We start from the raw sequence: 20860 nt of genomic DNA on the forward strand, positions 1-20860 counted from the left end.
GAGAGAGGGGGTGCTCGCAAGTGAGCAGCACGTGCGTAGCAGTCATCCTGGCGCACTCGCCAGGACCAGTTCTTCCCTCTGCCAACAACTTCAACTTTCCCTTTTCCAACACTTTCCGGATAGTTTCAATTACACATATTACACGTATTAACACTATCTTTCTCACCCACGCTTTTATTTTCTTTCATCTTTCCTCAACGTCGGTCTCTTTCGTTGATAAGAAATTTGAACGAACGAACAAGAAAAAAAAAGAAAAGAAAAAAGAAAAACAGAAAGAATACTGAAAAAAAAACAAAAAAAAAAAGACGGAACAATTAAGTGTTCTTTTTTTTCTTTTTCTTTTTTTTCCTTTTTTTTTTTTTTTTTTTTTTTTTTTAAGAAAAAAAATAGAAAAAACACGTGTCGAAGGAGAAAAGAATAGAAAACGAAGAAAAGAGAAAACAAAGGAAACGATAAAAGAGAATAAAAATTAAAAAAATGGTATCCTCGGAGTGTCCGTGCGTTTTACCGTACGTTTTACATGAAAAATTTGTCGAAGAGAAATTAAAAAGGTTCGATAGGTCTTTTTCGCAATCTATCGTATGGAACCAGTTGTTAGGAAAGAAGAGGCTCGTCGGTCTATTTTCGAGGCTGTCGATGAGGAAATTTATGATCGGGGACAAAAGAAAAAGAACGGCGGGTACAACGGAAGGATCGATAATCGATCGAGACGGTCCTTAAGATTTTTTCGCGAAGGGAGAAGATACGAAGAGACGAAGAGATGACGGTACGTCGCGAGGACGGCCAAGGAATGAGGCATAGTAGTTCCTGGCCGGATAGATCGCAAAGAACCGTAAGGGTTCGTGTAGATCCTCTTTCACGAGCTTTCACGATCGTACCAACTAGTAGATCGTCAGAGGAGGAAGAAGAGAAATCCAAGATCTTTGGTAAATCCTTGACGCATGACGTGACGATCAACGATAAAACTAAGAAAGAAGAAGAAGAAGAAGGAGAAGAAGAGGAAGAAGAAGAAGAAGAAGAAGAAGAAGAAGAAGAAGTAATAGTAGTAAAGGAGAAGGAAGTAGAAGTAGACAAAGACGAAGACGAAGATAACGTAAATCCGATGGTGAAAATCGATCGAAAATCGAGACCACATCGTGAATTTCAAAGGAAGACGTTACATTCGTCGCTGAGGGCGCTCAATCGGCACCGACTTTACGTCGAGACGTCGTCTTTATCCTCGACGATCTCGACAGCCAGCAGGCGAAGAAGAAGAAGAAGCAAAAGCAGCATCGAGCTAAAGATCTTCGACGTGGCTTCGATCGGTTTAAAGGATGACGTTAAGGAGAAGAATGAAGTTACTTTATTGGCTGATACGAGCCAGTTGGCAATAGAACGAAGGGAAGATGAAAAAGAGAAAGAAAATGAAGGAAAAAGTGAGAGGGAAAATATAATAGAAAAAAGGGAGACATCGAAGCCTACGGTGGTGCTGACGCCACATATCGAGATCGTCGACTACGATCGAATCGGCGGCACGAGCTCGCAAAGCGATCGGCATGCTTGCCCCAAGTGTACTTCGGAAGGACAGCTAAGACTACAGGTCGATCCTTTCCGATCGCCGATTGCATACGATGCCTCCAATGGCTCGATAAACGGATCTCAGACACGTCCTCAGAGTATTCTCAGTAAAAAGAGAAGAGAAATCGATAGATCAAATCCTCATGGTAGAAGTACCTGGCCCGATGGACGTACCACATCTTTTGCCAGTGGTTATTTAGCTAAAAGAGAATTGACCTTAGGGAAGAAAAAAAGATACGGATTATCCTCCGTTAATCGTCAAACTTGTCGACCAACGTATGATCTTTGTAAGGAGGCAACGTTAAGGAGACATTATTATCCTGAAGGTGGTTGGGGATATGTCATCGTCACGTGCTCGATGCTCGTACATTTTCTTGGTATAGGATTGCAATTTGCCGCACCCGGAACTTGGCATATCATGGCTCAAATTAAATTTCATCATCCACCACTTCATAGCGCAGGTATGTCTTTTCGATCGTTTCGTCGATTTTTCAATTGATACATTAATTTCATTTTGATTTATCTTCTATTAAATGCATAAGTAAATCGAATTAAATATATACGTAATATCGTAATATATCTACGAAATTCATTCTTCGATTAATAAACAAATTCTGAACGTATCAATAAACTTATGAAATATATTTTGTTAGAATATTATCTTCAATTTACTTTTATAAATTTTCTTATCCGACTATTCACCTAGTCTAGACAAAGGTTCATTTAAAACGAGCGACCCCGAAGGGGTTGATACGTAACTCGAAATGCAACGTCGTTGGTTTCATCCCATCCCTTTTCTCCTACGGTTAAAAATATTGCCGGAACGTTGTAGAAAATTCTGTAAAGCCACCGTGGCGAACAACGGTGGCTTAACTTTCGCGTTATATGAGGCAAGACGTTCGTAGAATATCTCGAGGAGAATACCGTCTAGAAATATTTACGAACTCGACTTCTTCTTCTGTCATTCGCCTTTCTACTTCATGATATATAATAATGAAGGCTTTCTAATAAATGTTGTCTCGTTCCTATTAAAAATTTTCGAATATTTAATAATAATTAAGACAAACGTCAAGGATAATTTTTAACTTATCCTTAAAAAATACACGTACAAAAAGATGATTTTAATAAGCAAGATTTAAAAAGATATTATTTCAAGATGTTAATAATAATAATAATAATAATAATAATAATAATAATAATAATAATAATAATAATAATAATTACGTGTACCGTGCGAAAATAGAAAAATTTTACGTGTTAAAAGTAACACATAAGATTCGAATGATAAATTATGTCACCGTAATTCTCAAAGGACCATCTCTGGAAGGATGAATAAGAAGAAGAAGAAAAAAAAGAAAAAGGCTCAATCATTCAACGATCCATACTATAATCTTTCGGTTTATCATCAATCACAGTCGTATCATCCTACTTTAAGTCTCGCTGTCACGTTCGACACATTTGGTTATAAAAGGGTAAATCAAGTAGTTTACAGGTAGCTCTTTTCAGGAACATTAGAAATATTTAGTAATATAGATTTTTCTTTTCAATTGAGCGTACGAAAACTTCATGCGCACGTACGCATATTGTGCCAATCGAAGGAAAAAAAAAAAAAAAGAAAAAAAAAAGAAAAAAAAAGGGAAAAAAGAAAGAAAAAAGAAGCAATCAAATTTGTTAGAAAATTAATTCCATTTGAAAGGGCTCGCGTAACGCGTTATATTTAGCCGACCCAGTAAATATGTGAACATATTCTTAGACGTTTTATTTCATTTAACCCATGCATACACCATATGAATACAAATTAGTTGAAACATATTTTTATGAAATGGAAATCGTATCTATCAAGTTCACTTTCCACACTGTAGAGAAACGAAAGTGGCAAGCTTCGTGATTCGAATCAATAGGCGAGACACGACACGCGTGAGAGAAAAATCAGGACAATCTATCAAGATTCGGGACGGGTTATGTCGTACGGTTCTCACGTAGGTTCTCTTTGCGTGCGAGGAATCACGATACATCGATGAAGGACCAAGAGGGACCTTCGCTATTTTTTTCTCTTCTGTTTCTTTTTTTCCCTCGAAATCATTCAGTATCGATCGGGTAGTGAAATCGAGCGTAATAAACGATCACGAAAGGAATCGGCGTTTCGTGCGTGAAAAATAAAAAATAGAAACAAAAAAAAAAAGAAGTAGACAACTCGAAAGATCTTTTTTTTTTATCGTGATGGAAAAGAAACATCAGTCCGTATCCGGTACACCGGACGAGAACGTTTATCGCAAACGACGTAATTCTTATAGCGAAGCAATGACCGAGGAAAATACGATCGAGGATCACGATTTACAACACGTGGAACGTCGTTATTCTCGGGGAAGCTTAGAAACGGGTTCCACCATTTTACGTAGAAGTACAAAATCCCGAGAAAATTCGAGCATAGAATCGGTGACCTGGTCATCGACTAGTTTCGATTCTAAACGAGATTTAAATCGCACAACTTCCGCGAACTCCAGTAGTAAATCCTGGAGCGAGGCTGAGATTCACGAGGTACTTCGTTCTTATCCCGATATATTATCGAGATTGACCAGATGCAAGTGTTACGTGGATATAAACAACAAGTGTCAGTGTCGTTGTCGTTATCAGTGTTCATGCAATCAGTGTTGTAACCGTCAGCGTCGTAGGATATCCACGATCTCAAGAAGGGACTCCTTTGGTAGTTTCAAACGAAAGGATTCGAGTTACTCGGTATCGACCTGCCAAAGCTTCCTTCCACCGACGTCAGAACGAAACTCAGCTGTTAGTCTCTATCGTATCGGTAACTACAATGGCCAAGACTCAGATCAGAACGAAACGATCGTCAAGAAGAACTCGATTCAAAGGCGGCATTCCGATCAAACGCATTTCGTTCGTGGCTGCCAGATCGAATACGCGGATAGACGGAGATACTCTGAACAGACACCGAGAGATACCATCTGTGAGTGTACGGCTAGGTGCAATAACCACTTGAGATCGAGACTCTCTTCGAGATTCCTAGCGAAGGCGGGACAGAAAAGATCTTGGCTGTCCTTTCAACGAGCGAGTACCGACGATGTCGCTGTTAAAGAAGCCGACGAGACTGACAACGAGAAGGACGGAAACGATTCAGGGATTTCAAGCGTTCCTGAGAATCGCAGAAAGAGTAATGCGATCGAAGTCAATCCTAAGATGTACAAAAGACGATTTTCCGAACAGCTTATATTGGAAGCTGGTCTCAGTAGTTTCCCAGATTTTGAAACCCTCGTAACCGAACGAGATGACAATGCCGAAGACGAGGAAGAATCTTTCACAGGTATTAATGCCAGAAAGAGACTTACTTTGAAGAAACATTACTATCCCGAGGGTGGTTGGGGTCGAACTATAATTCTCGTGGCCGTTTTAGTACAGTTACTCTCTCATGGCTTGCAACTCGCAGCAGGAGTTATCTTGACTCCGACGATTAATCATTTCCAACATGATGTCAGGGATGCAGGTATGATTAAAACAAACAATTATGAATCGTTCGTTAATAAATATTACCAAGAATAATCCAATTTAATAATCTTTACAAAGATCGACTTATGTTCGATTAAGAATCACATATATTTTTTTCTTTTCTTTTTCCCTTTCAAGAAGAAAAAAGTAACATTTAATTAATTAAACAATATAAATTCGATAATAGTCATTGTGATATCCAATTTTAATCGTGTATGTCTCACTAGAAATTCGCGTATTCACGGATGTAAAGACCCCTTCTTTTCTCTCTCTCTTTCTCTCTCTCTCTCTCTCTCTCTCTCTCTTTCTCTCTTTCTCTCTCATACATACATACATACATATAACCAAAGTCGATCGAGAGCATAGAACGAGCAACGATTGGATGCACCTGCAACAGCTGTTGTCCGAACGAACGGTACTTACCTACCGTAAGCTAGCAAGCTCGTGGCTTCTACTATCTCCTTTCTATCTCTCTCTCTCTCTCTCTCTCTCTTTCTCTCTCTCTCTCTCTCTTTCTCTTTATCTATCTATCTACCTATTTCTATCTCTATACCTTTCGTTCAGTATCACGTATAATCGCATACTGTTAACCCACATGTATTTATACGGGAAATTACAGGAATAGACGTCACACGTTCAATGGAAAAACATCCCACAGATTCCAATCTTCCACGAATCGCAACATCTCTAGCCGATTGTGTACGGTCTGTCGAGAATAATTTTCAATATCGATGCTAGCTAGAATGAATTTACATACATTTAGTAATTGCTTATCCGATACTCGGAAATAATCTAATTAAACGATACACACCGTTAAGAATAGATCGATGGATGTGAACGTAACGAAAGTATTTTGATTATGAAAATCGATATTTTAGATATTCATAAAATGAATATATTTATAGAGATCGTTCAGATATATCTTAAAATATAGTGAATCAAATATAATTAACAATTTGATTAATATTCATTTATTTATATTTTATTTTCGTTTCATATACTTTTTTCCTTTCTTTTTATTTATTATTTCCTTTTTTTTGTATCTTTTCTTCTTTTTTTTTTCTTTCTTTTTTTTTTTTTTTTTTTTTTTTTTTTTTTTTTTTTTTTTTTTTTTTTTTTTTTAATGAACTTTAGGTTCAAAGAAAATCTCTTCGTATTAAAGGAAAACGAGAGATCCTTCCACTTGACGCAATCTCGTCTTATTAACGTAAACTCTCAACCCTAAGCCTCATCACGCGAAAGTCTTCTACGATGCTTCATCGTCGCATCTAGGTTGAAGTGGATTAGAGGACGCGCAGAAAATTAAATCCAGAGCCACGCTTGCAATAACATCGTGCCAGCTGCATCAAGTTAAGGTTTGCATGTGCGTCATCGGTAGGAGACTCCTTTTTGAAGAGACTCCGGGGAAATTGTTCGAGAAAAAAGTGGTCAAACCGGACAGATGTTCGATCGATCGTATTTAGGTGAATCCTTGTAGATTAATCCTAACCTAGATTCGCGTTTCTAGTACATAGAACGAATATAAAAACAACAACAAAAACAAATATTCCCATCGACTAAAGCTCTCGATGTTCGAATGAAAATCTGAAGGCAATTTTCTAAAGTGCTGGAATATCCACGTTAATTATCAAAGATCTCCATCATTTTTAGATCAATTCGTACGATATCAAGTAGCCTCGAATGAACGAAAGGGGAGAGAAAATGGAAGTGGGTGGGGAGGGAATGGAAGAAGAATAATAACTCGTTCTTCGTTGGATACTTTTAAATTTATTGGCACGAAAATAGAGGAAAGAACGTGATATCTAACGCGTTAAAACTGACACGTTATCGATAATTGAACCGAGTTATACGATCAGTTTTATGAGAAAGACTACCGATCGACTGTCATAAATGTTAAAGGTTGTCAATGAAATCTCATCCTACTGGAGTTGTAATCGTCTTACAACTATCATTTCCTTTATAGATTCTCATGGATTTCTTTGTTTTCGATCGTAACTGAGAAGATTTAATGATACAACGATAATAGATTTGAAATAATCTGTTTTATTATCTTTCACGGATATTAACGGTACTTAAAAACAAACAGAATCGATTTAAAATTCTGAGAATAACATTCTCGTAATATGCTCGATAATGAAATAAATTTATTTCATGGGAATCAATTAATACTCTTTCTCTCTTTCTCTCTCTCTCTCTCCCTCTCTGTCTCTGTCTTTCTCTTTCTTTCATTAAATTAAAAATACAATGCAAACAACAATGGCTCGTATAATCAGACGTTATTAAATTAATCATTAAAAATTCATGAAAGGATAAATTATTCAACAGTTAATCCATTGTATACAGTCGAATATCAATTATACTATCCTGAATCATAAGTCTTCCATAATATAATTTCATACTTGTAATTCCGTCATTGAAAAATTTTCTTGGTTGGTAAGTTACCGACGAGACTATTTTGTCGTGTCGGTAAAATAAATTTCTTCCTTATCAACGAACGAAGAGTTATCGACACTGTTAAAAAAGATATTACGTCGGTATCTTTTCGTTTCCATATAGAAGGTAATGTTTTAATGAAATTTATTTAATTTAATATATATATATATATATATATATATATATATATATCTCGTGGATATAATTTAAGGGAAAAGTTTGAACACAATCTTTGTAATGAATTAAAAATAAACAAGAAAGAATCATTGGATTTATAAAAGATCAAAAAGAGTCGATCGAATGTGCTTTTAAAAACACGAAGGAAATCTTATAAAGTTATAAGAAAACAAACAAGATCCAATAGCAAAGAGAAGATAGAATGAATGATGGAATATTTCAAATTCATCATATAAGAGGTATCGTGGCAACTACTTTTGATGTTCTAAAACCAATATGAAAAGTCATCGGAAATAAACCACACACTGAAATAAATCTATCCGGTTGAAAGTTTGACATCATAAAGAGAACCAAACCTCGCGCCCTTTTTACGTTTGACGTTCGTAAAATCCGCACGTTCGCGAATTCGCGTTCATATCTTTTCGATGATATATTTTTACGAACTCGTAAAAATTCTTTACTTCGAGAAATCAAAAAAGGTAAGAAATAAGACGTTCAATCGTCAAAAATTCTCAATCATCTTTAATCTTTAGCCCAGATACAAGAGAAAATGATATGAGATAAAAACCGGCAAAGATTTATCGTTCGATCTAGGATATATATCTTCCGATAGCTTACGCCACAAAATCGTCCAAGGGTCGTAAAGATATCATCTCACTTAACTTCGTACGATACAAGCTTGCAACATTTTCATTGCTTTTAAATCTGATTTTCGCTGGAATCTGAAAAGGGGAAAAAAGAAAGAGAGAAATAGGTATTCGTTTTTCGACGATATCGCGCTTTTAAAACCGTAAGAAAAGCACTCTGGACCGGAGGACGGAAGAAAGAAACTGCAATCAGTGGAGTTCGAGGGAAGGCAATTTCATGCGGGGATGAAATCCTTCGAGTAAGTTTGCGTTCTTTGTCCTTCCGATTTCTCGTTAAGTCGTTGCGGTTTCTCTCTCTCTCTCTCTCTCTCTCTCTCTCTCTCTCTCTTTCTCTGTATTTCTCTAACCGACAATTTCCCACGAAACGGATCACCTTTGGGCTTTTCAATCCCCACTGCGATATTCTCGCTATGAGTTTAATTATAATCTTTCTAACGATTTTCTTGTTCTCGATTTTAAATGAACGATTAAAGGAATATACGATTTTAATTAGTACGAACTAAGGAATAAAAAGTTACATACGGGAGGAAAGAAGGAAAAAAAAAAAATAAAAAATGAAAAGGAGAAACGAAATCTCCCTCCCACCTTCCCTCCCGCCTCTCTAGTTACCAATTAAAAACTTTTCAAAAGGCCTAAAGTACAAATTTCGTCATAATCAATTTAATATCTTTGCATAAATTGCTCCATTGTAAATTTAATCACGTGTCATCACGTTTAATCATTTGTGATTAAATTTACAATGGAGCAATTTATACAATTGTATAAATAATTGCTCCATTGTAAATTTAATCTTACGGATTTAACCAAAAAAAAAAGAAGAAAAAAGAAAAGAAAGAAAGATTGTTATAGGACTCAAGATCACGATTATATATATATATATATATATATATTTTTTTTTTGTTCTTTCCTTTCTCCCTCTCCTTTTTTCTTATCATATGCAATGTAAACGCAACGTCGTTAGAACTTGAAAAGCTCAGGCAAGTGTGCAGTCTGGTGGTAGCTCGTAAGCAAAGAAGAACGTACTGAGGGAGCGAGTTTATGTGGCCCGCGTCTAGAAGGTGTGAACCATAAAGATAGGTTTTACGATCGTAGAGCGAGCCATGGATGTACTCGGATGTCCAAAGACATATCCCATGGTCCCGTTGAGGGAGGAACGTCCCGTCCTCAACCGATGCGTATCGCGCATTTTCTTCTCTTGTCTCTTTTTCTCACCTAAAATCGTCGGAGACTTAAAGGAGAAAGTACGCGAGGAGATCGAGCGAAGGATCAGGATTTTTTTCAGTGCTCTCCGGGGCGCACTTTTCATCTTCTCAAACGATTCCTTTTTTTTGGTTTTTTTTTTCCCCGCGACACAAGATTCGATAGTTAATTTTATAAATTATTTCGATAACCCCGAAAGAATATCAAATGATTTATTTCGTTCTATGGAAAATTATTAATTATTCTATTGACTCGTTGCTCTTTAAAAAAAAAAAAAGAAAAAATGTAAATTGTCATTGTTAACTTTTGATTTTATATATTTGAAGATTTTACTACATTTCAACGTGCATCAAATTCTTATTTATCACGAAATAATTATATTTATATTGTAATTACTTTTTAGCGAGTTGTTTCTTTTTTTCTTCTTTTTTCTTTTTTTTTTTTCATCTTCATAGTGATAAAGTATATTAAATTTTTTCGCAAAACTAGCATTATATATGTAATAAAATCATATATATATATATATATATATATCTAAAGAAAATTACTATCGTACTTATTATATATCTAAACAAAAAATCATCGATAGATATTTAACAAAAAATAATACGTTCTTGATAAATACAAATTAATATTGATATCGTAATCATATAAATTTGTCGATTATTAATATTTTCGATATTAAAGTAAATAAGATAAGATAGAAAATATTATTGAGTGTAGACTCACATTCTATTTTTCTATGTCTAACTCTCTTTATCTTTCGATAAGGATAAAACTAGAATGAGCATTTGCCTCGGCAGTTAAAGGAATATAGTAAAGTCGATGTACCATACAAAGAACGTAGAATCTTTCAAAAGAAAGAAGTAATGCAAGCACGCATGTTATTTCTCTCTTGTCGTCTATATATCTCCATCGTAAATTTAAAGGGTCGCGTTATTCGTCGCGCGCATACTCAAGACATATACGAACCCTATATGTCCCTTTTTTTTTTTCCTTTTCTTTTCTTTTCTTTTTCTGTCTTCTCGTAAAACTTTATCGAAGTTAGTCTCGATGCATCTTCGGAATAAAGAAATTCTATTTTGCCAGTCTTTTACAATCTCTTTCGTCAAATTTACATAAATTTCATATACGTTTGTATTATATATATATATATATATCTTTTTTTTCTCTCTATTCTATTGAATTAAAAAATAACATTGGAAAAAATTATAAACATATTATTTTCAACAGTAAAATACAAAAATTTACATTTTCAATTCATTAAAAACCATTTTTCGATACTTCTTATCGATACAAATAAATTAAGAAATTATTTATTAAAAATGCAAAGTTAATTAATTTATCCTTATTATGACTCGTACGATATGTTAAATAAATCAAAAGTTAAAGTAATCAAATCTATATAATGATTCTCGTAGAAAAGAGAAATGCAGAGAGATGCAGAGAGATGCATTTATTCTGTTTTGGAACGAGTCGAAGTACTTGGAGGAGGTCAAGGGTCATGTCATGTAATCCAAGGTTGGACATCGTAGAGTAAAAGTTCTCCTCTTTCCTCTACCATCTCCTTCTCTTCCTTTTCCTCCTTCTCCTCCTATTCCGCCTCTTCGTTCTTATAGGGCCAAATTTCATTGCGTACAAAGTCGAATCGCGGTGCTCTTAATGATCTCCATAAACGCGTCCGTACGTTGAGACCTAGCACGATGGCGACGTTCGGCCGCTGCTCGAAATCGTCGAAGAGTCGTCGTCCTTTCTTTCTCCTCCATCTCCTCGTTCTCCTCCTCTTCATTCTGGTCGTTTCGTATCCAGCGAATCGAGTTTTACTTTCATTCGGTGAAAGTGGTACCCCGAAACTCCGCACGACATTATCAGAGCCATGCACTTTTTTCCACTTCTCATCTTCTTTTTCTTCGTCGTTCTTTTCTTCTCTCTTCCTCTTCTTCTTCTTCTTCTTCTTCTTCTTCTTCTTCTTCTTTCCTTTCCATTTTCTCCTTTTATTCTGATTTTTCTTCTTCTTTTCTTTCTTCTTCTTCTTCTTCTTCTTCTTCTTCCTTCTTCCTTTTCTTTTTCTTCTTTTATTCTGATTTTTCTTCTTCTTTTCTTCTTCTTCTTTTCTTCTTTTTCTTCTTTTTCTCTTCTTCTTCTTCTTCTTCTTCTTCTTCTTAAACTGTCTTTTTTTTTCGAAATGGAATATCCAGCACAACTTTCGAGTCGACGCACGTTCCCTTCCCTCTTCGGAAAAGATCAATGAGATACTTTGGGATGTTGTGCTCCATAGCGATGCGTTTCTTTCGATCTTGGACAATCTCGTTCCATTGAGATTCTTTGGATTTACTACTGTCTGCCATGCAATAAGACCTCCCTCAAATTACTCACGTAAAAGTATAGGTAGTACAAGATTTTTCTCGTACAAGATCTACGTTTTCTTTTTGTCTGATTCAAACGATAAGAACGTTCCAAGATTTATGATAATGAATTTGTCCAATTTTTTTTTTTTTTTATTTTTTTATTTTTTTTTTTTTTGTTAGATTCAAGATAGTCTGGTATATAGGTATCACACAAATGGGATTACAGAAGTGCATCGCAGGAATGCATTGAAGTCTTTGTTTTTTTCTTTGTTTATTTGTTTGTTTGTTTTTTTTTCCCTTTTTTTCTTTTTTTTTTTTTTTCTTTTTTCTTTTCTCCGTTCGATATCTGTGTAAAAAATGAAATTTGAGATCATCTTGATGGTAAAAAAAAAAAAATTTTCACGAATGTTCAACCGGAAATTCGTCCAAAAACACGAATGTCCCTTCCCTCGCACGACTTTAAATACATATCCGGCCATTACGTTTCTCGCGGTCTCGAGGGAGGACACGAAATTGATCGAACCACCGGAGAAAACGCGCCACCCGCAAATCACCACGCGAGAATATTCTTTATGATCTTCGGTGAGCGACCCTATGCATGCACGAATCGCATTTCGCAAACGAGAATGATCCTTATCGGATAAACGATAAAAAATCGACCAGTTGAAAAAAAGAAAAAAAAAAAAAAGAAAAAAGAAAAATAATAATAATAAAAAAATCATTTTTCGAAAAACGTCCATGAAATTTTACATATCAATTTTACGTAACAAAATGCATAAGTATCGAAAAAAAATTTAATATAATTTATCAAGTCATATTAAACGTTATATATATATAAAATTCTAGATAATCTGTTTTGCGAAAATAAAATGAAAAGAATGAAATCTAAATAATTTTATCTAGAGACTGTATAAATTAAAATATAAAAAAGAAAAATCTCTAAAAAGTAAATATAGAAGTAAAATGAATACGATCTCATTATAGTTACGATCGTGCATTTAATCACGTATATATAAATATATACATACATATATATATACATATATATATATGTATATATATATATATATATATATATATATGACTCTCTCAGAGAACGCATTCCATGCTGGTTGCGATACGAAACCATGCACGGTGACTTTTTACGAGAGGCAATCATCGAGTTGACGTACGGTTATACGAAGAAACGATCGCCCTGACGACGACGAAAGTGACGACGATGGAAAGGACGATCCTCAACGGGGGTTGGATATAATTATAGAGTATAATTTATATAGACGTGTCTTGCACGTGGCCTTCGTCATGACTCAGGGAAAAATAAAGAAATAAGGAAAGAGAGGGAAAAACAACGAAAGAAAAGAAATGAAACAATTTTTGAAGTCAAAGCGAAAAGCTAACAAACGTTAAACGTACGAAAATGTCTCTTCCGTTTCTAATATTCCACCCCCTTTTTACCACCAGAGGCCACTGTGTTTTGTCTCTTTAAATAAATTTCATGATTTTTCGAAATTCTCATCGTACTCCTAAATTCGCCGATGTTCACCAAAGCCGACATGCAAAGGAGAACGCTTTTGTATTCTTCTCTTTTTTATTTATTTATTTATTTTTTTTTTAATTTTTTTTTTAATTTTTTTTTTTTTTTTTTTTTTTTTTTTTATTTTCTATTTTCTTTTGTTTCATTTTGTTTTGTTTCATTCGTATCTTTCAGCTCTGTCGTCTGTCGCGGTTTATTTGCTTTTTTAAGAGCACCAATTTCGTACAAATCTTTTAGACTTTTGATCGGACGCCAGAAATCCATCAGTCGAACTGGCGCCTATCTTTCTTCTCATTCTATCGTCCCTTTTTATATTCTCTTTTGAAATTTCTCATTGAACTCATTTAACAATATACTGATTAGGATTATTTATCAGGTCTTTCCATTTTTTTTTTCTTTTTTTTTTTTATAACGAATATGTCGTAACGAGAATATATTTCATTAAATAGATCAAATGATTATATTTTCTAAATGATTTAAATTTCTTAAAAGAACGATGTCCTTTTAAATTACATCAAATATATATATATATAATTTTTAAACGTAAACATTTAAAAACGTCAATGATTAAGAGATACGAACGAAAGAAAGAAAGAAAGAAAGAAAGAAAAAAGATGAAAAAAAAAGCAGAAGAAAAAGAAGAAAACAGCTGTTCGAATTAAATGAATTTGGCATTTACTTTCATTACGACATAAATGCATATGTACGTGTAAACTTAATATTAATAAAACTAATTTTTCTATTAATCTTTTTTATAAATCAAAATTCATGAAAATAAAAAGTATTACCAGCCGATCAGCTGGTAACCGGAAATGTCATCACTATCACTTTCGAAAGAAACGAGCAGATGTTACGATACCAATGTATCCTACTCTGATAGGAGTGTAGTAGAGTGAAGTTTCTCATTGGTGATGGCAATGTCTGTAGTAGTAGTGGTAGTGGTGGTAGAGATGTTTCCAAGGGAGAAGGATAAGGGTGGGGAGAGTCAGACCGAACAGAGAGAGTGTCTCTCGTCGAAGCCACATCAGTCGGTGGTATCGCGCGAAAGACTGCGTTCCACGAAGCAAACTTCCAGCGGATTACTTTCCGCATCGTTAACTGCGGTCTCTAAGTTGCAAGGATTATATTATATCAGTCTTATCGACTAATGATTTCTTTTTATAACGAACGATCATTGACAATTTTCATTAGAAATTTCTTCGTTTATTTATTTATTTATTTATCTATTTATTCATTTCGACATTGATTTGGATTTATTATTTTTATTCTTATTTTTATTTAGTTACTATTTGTTTATTTTCTTTTTTTTTTTTCTTTCTTTTTTATTCATTTATTTTTCTTCTTCTTCTTCTTCTTCTTCTTCTTCTTCTTCTTCCTCTTCTTTTATGTAGTATTTCTCGAACGTCGAAATTTTTTGTATAATTTTTTGTTATATTTAAAGAAACATTTCAAAAGGTAACATATGATCGTTCAATATAATCTCTTATTATCTCGAACATGCTTATCAGTAAGAACACAGAACAGCAACACGTTCGTAATAAATCGGCAGTAAAAAATTCATTAAGGTTAAGTCGAATTTTTAACAAAGATAATTGAACAATTGCCAATTTTACTTAAAAAAACAATTTCACTTTTGTTTATTTACATTTTCTTTTCATTATCGTATCGATTTAAATATAATAAAAAAAAAAGGGAAACGGTTTAGAAAAAGAACGTAAATCGTTTAGGAGAAAGTCGACATGATGTTGCTGAGAATTCTCAGAGAATTTTCGAGGAAAGAAGAAGAAGAAGAAGAAGAAGAAGAAGAAGAAAAAGAAGAAAAAGAAGAAGAAAAAGTAGACGTGAAAGAAGGATTAAGAACGAGAAGGATCAGGAACAGCTTAAAAATCAAAGATACAGGCACTTAATAATTAATTTGCCGCGATTAAGCAGCAAAGAAGGTGTTGTGCCTGTGATGTCGATATCTCGAGCGCGATCATGGCCGCTCTTGGACACTGAGGAGAAAAGAAATTGTCGAGATGATGAAGAAAATTGTAAAAGGAAGAAACAAAAGGAAGATGAGGAAGGGAAGGAGGAGAAGGAAGAGAAAAGTCAAAAGAAAAAATCTGATAAGAACGACGAACGTCCTAACGCAGGGAGTCCTCAAGTTCAAGCAAGACGTCTCATGTGTAGACATTATTATCCAGAGGGTGGTTGGGGGTGGGTCGTCACCGTCGTAGGAACTCTCGTTCATCTTCTTGGACCTGGTCTTCAATTGTCTGTACCAGCTACCTTAGCTATTCCTGCTGCTGTCAAGTTTTATCATGATCCCTTGTATACCGCAGGTATTTCTTACTTGGACTTATTTAATTTATTCTAATCTCTACCGAAGTTTTAGAAACTTATACTTCGTAAACTTTCTCTTTAAAATCCATTAAGTGTTTGAAATTTCTTCGTAGATCTTCAGTAATCTTGATGATATTAAGTAATCTAATGATTTTTATACAGATTAAATTTTACTTTATATAAGTATAATATTATACTTATTAATATTTTAAATATATTCATTTTTCTTGAGCCATTGAAATATTATCTTTATCAATCTCTTGATATATTTAATGCAAAAAATTATATGCATATATATATATATATATGTGTGTGTGTGTGTGTGTATGTTTATTTGTATCTATAATAATCTAATTTATATATTTCTACATAAATTATAATAATTATAATTATTTTCCAATAGTATGAAAAATACTTTTTATAAAGCCAATTTATTTGACATATATTATTTTTAATTTAAATATTTAACTTTAACAAATTCGTAGATATGTTAGAATATTGGATTTCATTATGATTATGTGTTTCGTTGAATCAAATATTGAATGTTTTGTGAAAAGGACGTGAGATCAATACTTCAATGTTATTATTTTCTTTCTTTCTTTCTTTTCCTTTTTTTTTATTTCTTTTTTTTTTTGTTTTATTTCTTCCTTTTTTTCATCGAATAGAATTCGTAAGGCAACTGTGGAAATACTTGGTAATATTGTGGAAACATATATATATATATATATTCCTCTTCTTTCGTTTTTCTTTCCTTTTCTTTTTTTTTTTCTTTTCTTTTTTTTTCCTTTTCTTTTTTTACTCTCGACGGCATACGAATTGTCCGCTTATCATGCGAAAACCTCTCGCGTTTATATCTCGATATAGAATCGATCGAAGGGAATCTCGTTTCGTTCGTCTCCCGCGTAAAATAGCATTGAAGCATCGATGTTTTTTTTTTTTTTTTTTTTTTTTTTTTTTTTTTTTTTGACTATGTACGTTACGATCGAAACATTTTCGAGATATCTAATCAATTCAGTGCAGATCTAACAAAAACCGAACGCATTTTATTTTTCATATAAGTTACGTTATCATTACGAAGGACGAACCTTTCATAATTGCCGACAGCTAGCCTGTTAGGCATCGTAAACCTCGTTCATTTTTTCTTTTTTTTTTTCCTTTTTTCTTTTTCCTTTTTTTTTTTTTTTTTTTTTTTTTTTTTTTTTTTTTTTTTTTAACATCAAATTCTCGATCGAAATTAATATTTTCGCTAGTAAAACAATTTTTTTGGCATCATTAGCATATATGCATATGTTATATTATATATTTTAATTATATAATATATTCAACTATCCTTATATAGAATGAATTAAAACTAAATCTAAATTAGTCAAAAGTTTCTAAACGATATTAAAAGTCAATTACACTTTTTCGAAATTACTTCATTCAGTTTTCATTGAAGTTTTATATTATTTTTATTAGTTTCTTTTTTTTTTGTGGAAAATATCATATAAAAAGAGAAATATTTTTCTTAATTTTCTGGACATTTTGATATATTTAAGATACAAAAAAAAAAAAAAGAAAGGAAGATTTAATATATATATATATATATAACATTACATATATTTTCGAAATCTTTGTAAGATGCAAATAGGTTAAACCCCTAAGTCTATTTCAATGTGTAATACAATCTCCGTCAAAGGTAAAAAAAGAAAGATGCAGTCTCAAGAGTGAGCGTCGTTGGTGGCATAAATAAGGATCGGCAAGAAGGTCCAACTGCCTACGAGAAGTCGATGAGAGTGCAATGTCCGTGTATATGCGAGAGAAAGGCGTGGAAAAATCGAGCTCGTAGATCTCCTATTCGAGTGAGGCGTAATTCACGTCTCGCAATTTAATTGGTAAAACGAGTTCGATTTAAAACGAGCGTTAAATCGAATCCAGAGATTTCGATCCGAGATTGTCTCGTTGAATTCGAAGCAGATTCGAGACGATTTCGATTACTTGAGAAATCTCTAAGGATAAAGAAAGAGGGAGAGAGAGAGAGAGAGAGAGAGAGAGAGAAAGAAAGAGATAGAGAAAGAAAGAAAGATATAGAAACATTTCTTGGATGTTCTGACGAATTAACTTCTTTGGGTACAATTTTCTTTTCTTTTTCTTTCTCTCTCTGTCTCTCTCTCTCTCTCTCTCTCTCTCTCTCTCTCTTTCTCATTTTTTTCCCCCTCCAATTAAAAACATATAATTTAATTTTCTTCATTTGTAATCATTAACGATTGAAGAAGTAAAAGAAAAAGTTTAAAAAGTGTTAGCTATATATTTGTACGTAAAGAGAAGAAAAATAACGTCAACTTACGTATTACGAATAACATTCATATTATTTTCCTCGCTCTAGAAAAAGAAAGAAACGAGGGAAAAAAAAAGAAGAAGAAAAAGCAAAAAAAAAGAACAAGACTAAATTTTGCACATACGCGAGAAGAGACTAAATGCGTTCTAGGCATGCAACCGAAAATTACCGAGTAACCGACATCACCAGGATTATCGTGGTTTCTAGCGTTCTAATCTCTTAACACATCGCAACACTAAAACTTGCTTATTTCGTGGTACAAACTCCTTCTCGTTGAGCGCTATTTGGAAACTTGGAACATTTCATACGAGGAACAAGATATCTTGTATCGTACATATTATTCTATTGGACGTGTAAAATTCATTGATAAACATAATGAAAAATAATTAATATCGAATAAATATAAGATGCTTTCATTGGAATAGAAATGTCAATTATTAAATATTCGTCAATTTAATGAAAATGCATTATTATTATTAAAATTTTTCCTTCTATCATTTTATTATCATATCTATTGGCAATATCATTTCAAAATTCTGAAATATCTTGGGGAAAATTCAAGATAATATCGACAAAAAATTGATTCAACTTCATTTCGAAATGAATTTTTCTAAAACTCGCGTGATTCTCGCGAATCGATTCCAATGAAATTTAGTTAAATTGTGATCGTCAGGAATAATTTTGCGAAAAAACCGAGATTTAACGTTTATCTTCTTCGATATCCCTCTCGGCATCCACCACCAGCATCATCAACTAAAATAACCATTTCTTCGGATTTACCCTTTTCCATAATCCGTACTTTTTCGACCACTCGATCGCATTATGGCCGGATAACATATGAGGCGAGACTTTTCGAGGATGGGGTTGGTCATATCTAAAGTACTTTAACACTTTTATGAAAGATATTCGTCATGTTTCCTATGACAGCTCGATTCCTTTCATGTTTTATCTCCATCCTTCTCCCTATTTCGATGTTTTATTCAATAGATTTATATTAAATAAAATAAAAAAAAATTTCACGATCGAAGTAAAGACAACGATCGAAGTAAATGAGAAAGATTTATGGATTGTTAAATATGACAAATCAAATTTCTCAATTGCAACAAGATAAACAATAAAATTTAAAGTCTACAATAAAAGCTCTACCACGAGTTCGTTGATGGGGAAACTAATTTACGAGGCATTCCTATATTATGTGAAATTACTTCGTAAAAGTAAAGTAAACTCGTAAAAGTGAATTTTATGATGAAAGAAAAGAGACATTTTTTTTTTTTTTTTTTTTGATACTCAATCAATATCAATCTACTTACTTAGGTATAATAAAACTTGTTTCAATTCGATGCATTATGTACTATTCTAAATAATTAAGTCATTAATAACTATATAACTATTAGTGAATTTGTTAAATTTTATTTTATTTTTTATTTTATAAAAAAAAAAAAAAAAAAGAAATAGAAATTTTACAGCAGAGACATCTAATGGGATAAGAAAAAAGTTGACATCTAAATTCTCAGTTTGGATAAAAGTCGGTAAAGAAGTGACTCTACGTTAGCGAAGGTCTTTTCTCATGAAAATCAATGAAGTTGTTAAGTTACCGACTTATCATCGTTGAATAAAACTTTGAAGATACAAGTAACATAAAATTACATTAGACTGCATATTCTCGGAATATTTTTCTAATAAATTGTTGATATTATTATTCCGTATGAAATTGTGATAAATTCAGGAATATATATATATATATATATTGTGGTATCTATGAATCACTTCTATGAGTCATTCGTAAGTAAACGAAACTTTGATTCTTATCGATGAATTCTCTTGCTAGTTCAGATTTCAGTCAGGCTTTATCGAATGCAATTTGGATGTTACCAAATTGATAAATGCTGAAATGGCATAAAGGGTGCGCAACCCTCATCATTTGAGATCTTCCCTTTACAAAAAAAGTTTTATCTTCAAATTGCATTCTTCGATATATCCAGAAACAGCATCATTTTCAACGCAATCGTTATACTTCTTTTAAAGGACGCATAATATCTATATGTAACAATATACTACGTATCTAAATTGTATTTAATTTTTTTTGTTCTCTTTAAAAAAAAAAAAAAAAAAACCCCTTATGCTCGAATATACCAAATGGTATTATGATACATCTCGTGCATATCATACTCTATACTAATTTTTTAGTCAAAAAAAAAAAAGAAAAAAAAAAAAAAAAAAAAAAAAAAAAAAAAAATAGAAAAAAGAAACAACGAAGAAACAAAAACCATTTGCCTTCATTATCATTCATGACAGGGGTAATATTCCCATCGAAGATAAAGAATTTTTCTTAGGTCTTCCCCTAACAGGAATAATCAAAACTTTCTCAATAAGTTCAGTAAATATTGCTAAAGTTATCGAAAAATATGACGATATAAATAAGTTTTAACGTTGCCACGAGAAAATCTGTTAGACAAACGAGAACGTTCGAATCTCTGAGATCTTTTATTCCATCGGCGAAATTGAGAAAAATAAAAGAAAAATAAAGAGAAGGAATAATGAGAAAAACCGAAAAGAATTTATTCTATTTACATTGGACAGTTACCGATCTTCAAAGCTTATCTACTTTATTCTAAATGTCTACTTCGATGTTCACATAATACATACTATAAAGTTATCCAAAAATAAAGTAAGATACGATTAACCCTCTGACATCGAATCGTCGATTCTTTGCAAGAATAGACTATTTAAATGTGATTCGAGTTCATTCTTATTATCGTTATTGGGAGCAATGCACGATCCAATTTTCTTGCTCGCGAATTGTGCATTCCATTTAATGGAA

The 20860-nt window shown here is 33.0% G+C and overlaps 1 protein-coding gene across 2 annotated transcripts in view; it reads left to right on the forward strand.

Annotated features, from left to right (window-relative positions):
* Nucleotides 1–373: 373 nt before the first annotated feature.
* LOC124954555 (monocarboxylate transporter 2-like) overlaps nt 374–20860 on the forward strand; it is a 47660-nt gene continuing 27173 nt past the window's right edge. The window contains exon 1 of one of the 2 annotated variants that reach the window (XM_047507677.1): nt 374–2018. In XM_047507677.1, the coding sequence (XP_047363633.1) occupies nt 761–2018 (1258 nt within the window). In that variant the 5' untranslated portion in view covers nt 374–760. Of the gene's footprint in view, nt 2019–14869; nt 15722–20860 lie in introns of those variants that run through there. The other variant, XM_047507680.1, reaches the window with a different exon arrangement.

The sequence above is a fragment of the Vespa velutina genome, chromosome 15 (genome assembly GCF_912470025.1).
Source record: "Vespa velutina chromosome 15, iVesVel2.1, whole genome shotgun sequence".
NCBI lineage: Eukaryota > Metazoa > Arthropoda > Insecta > Hymenoptera > Vespidae > Vespa > Vespa velutina.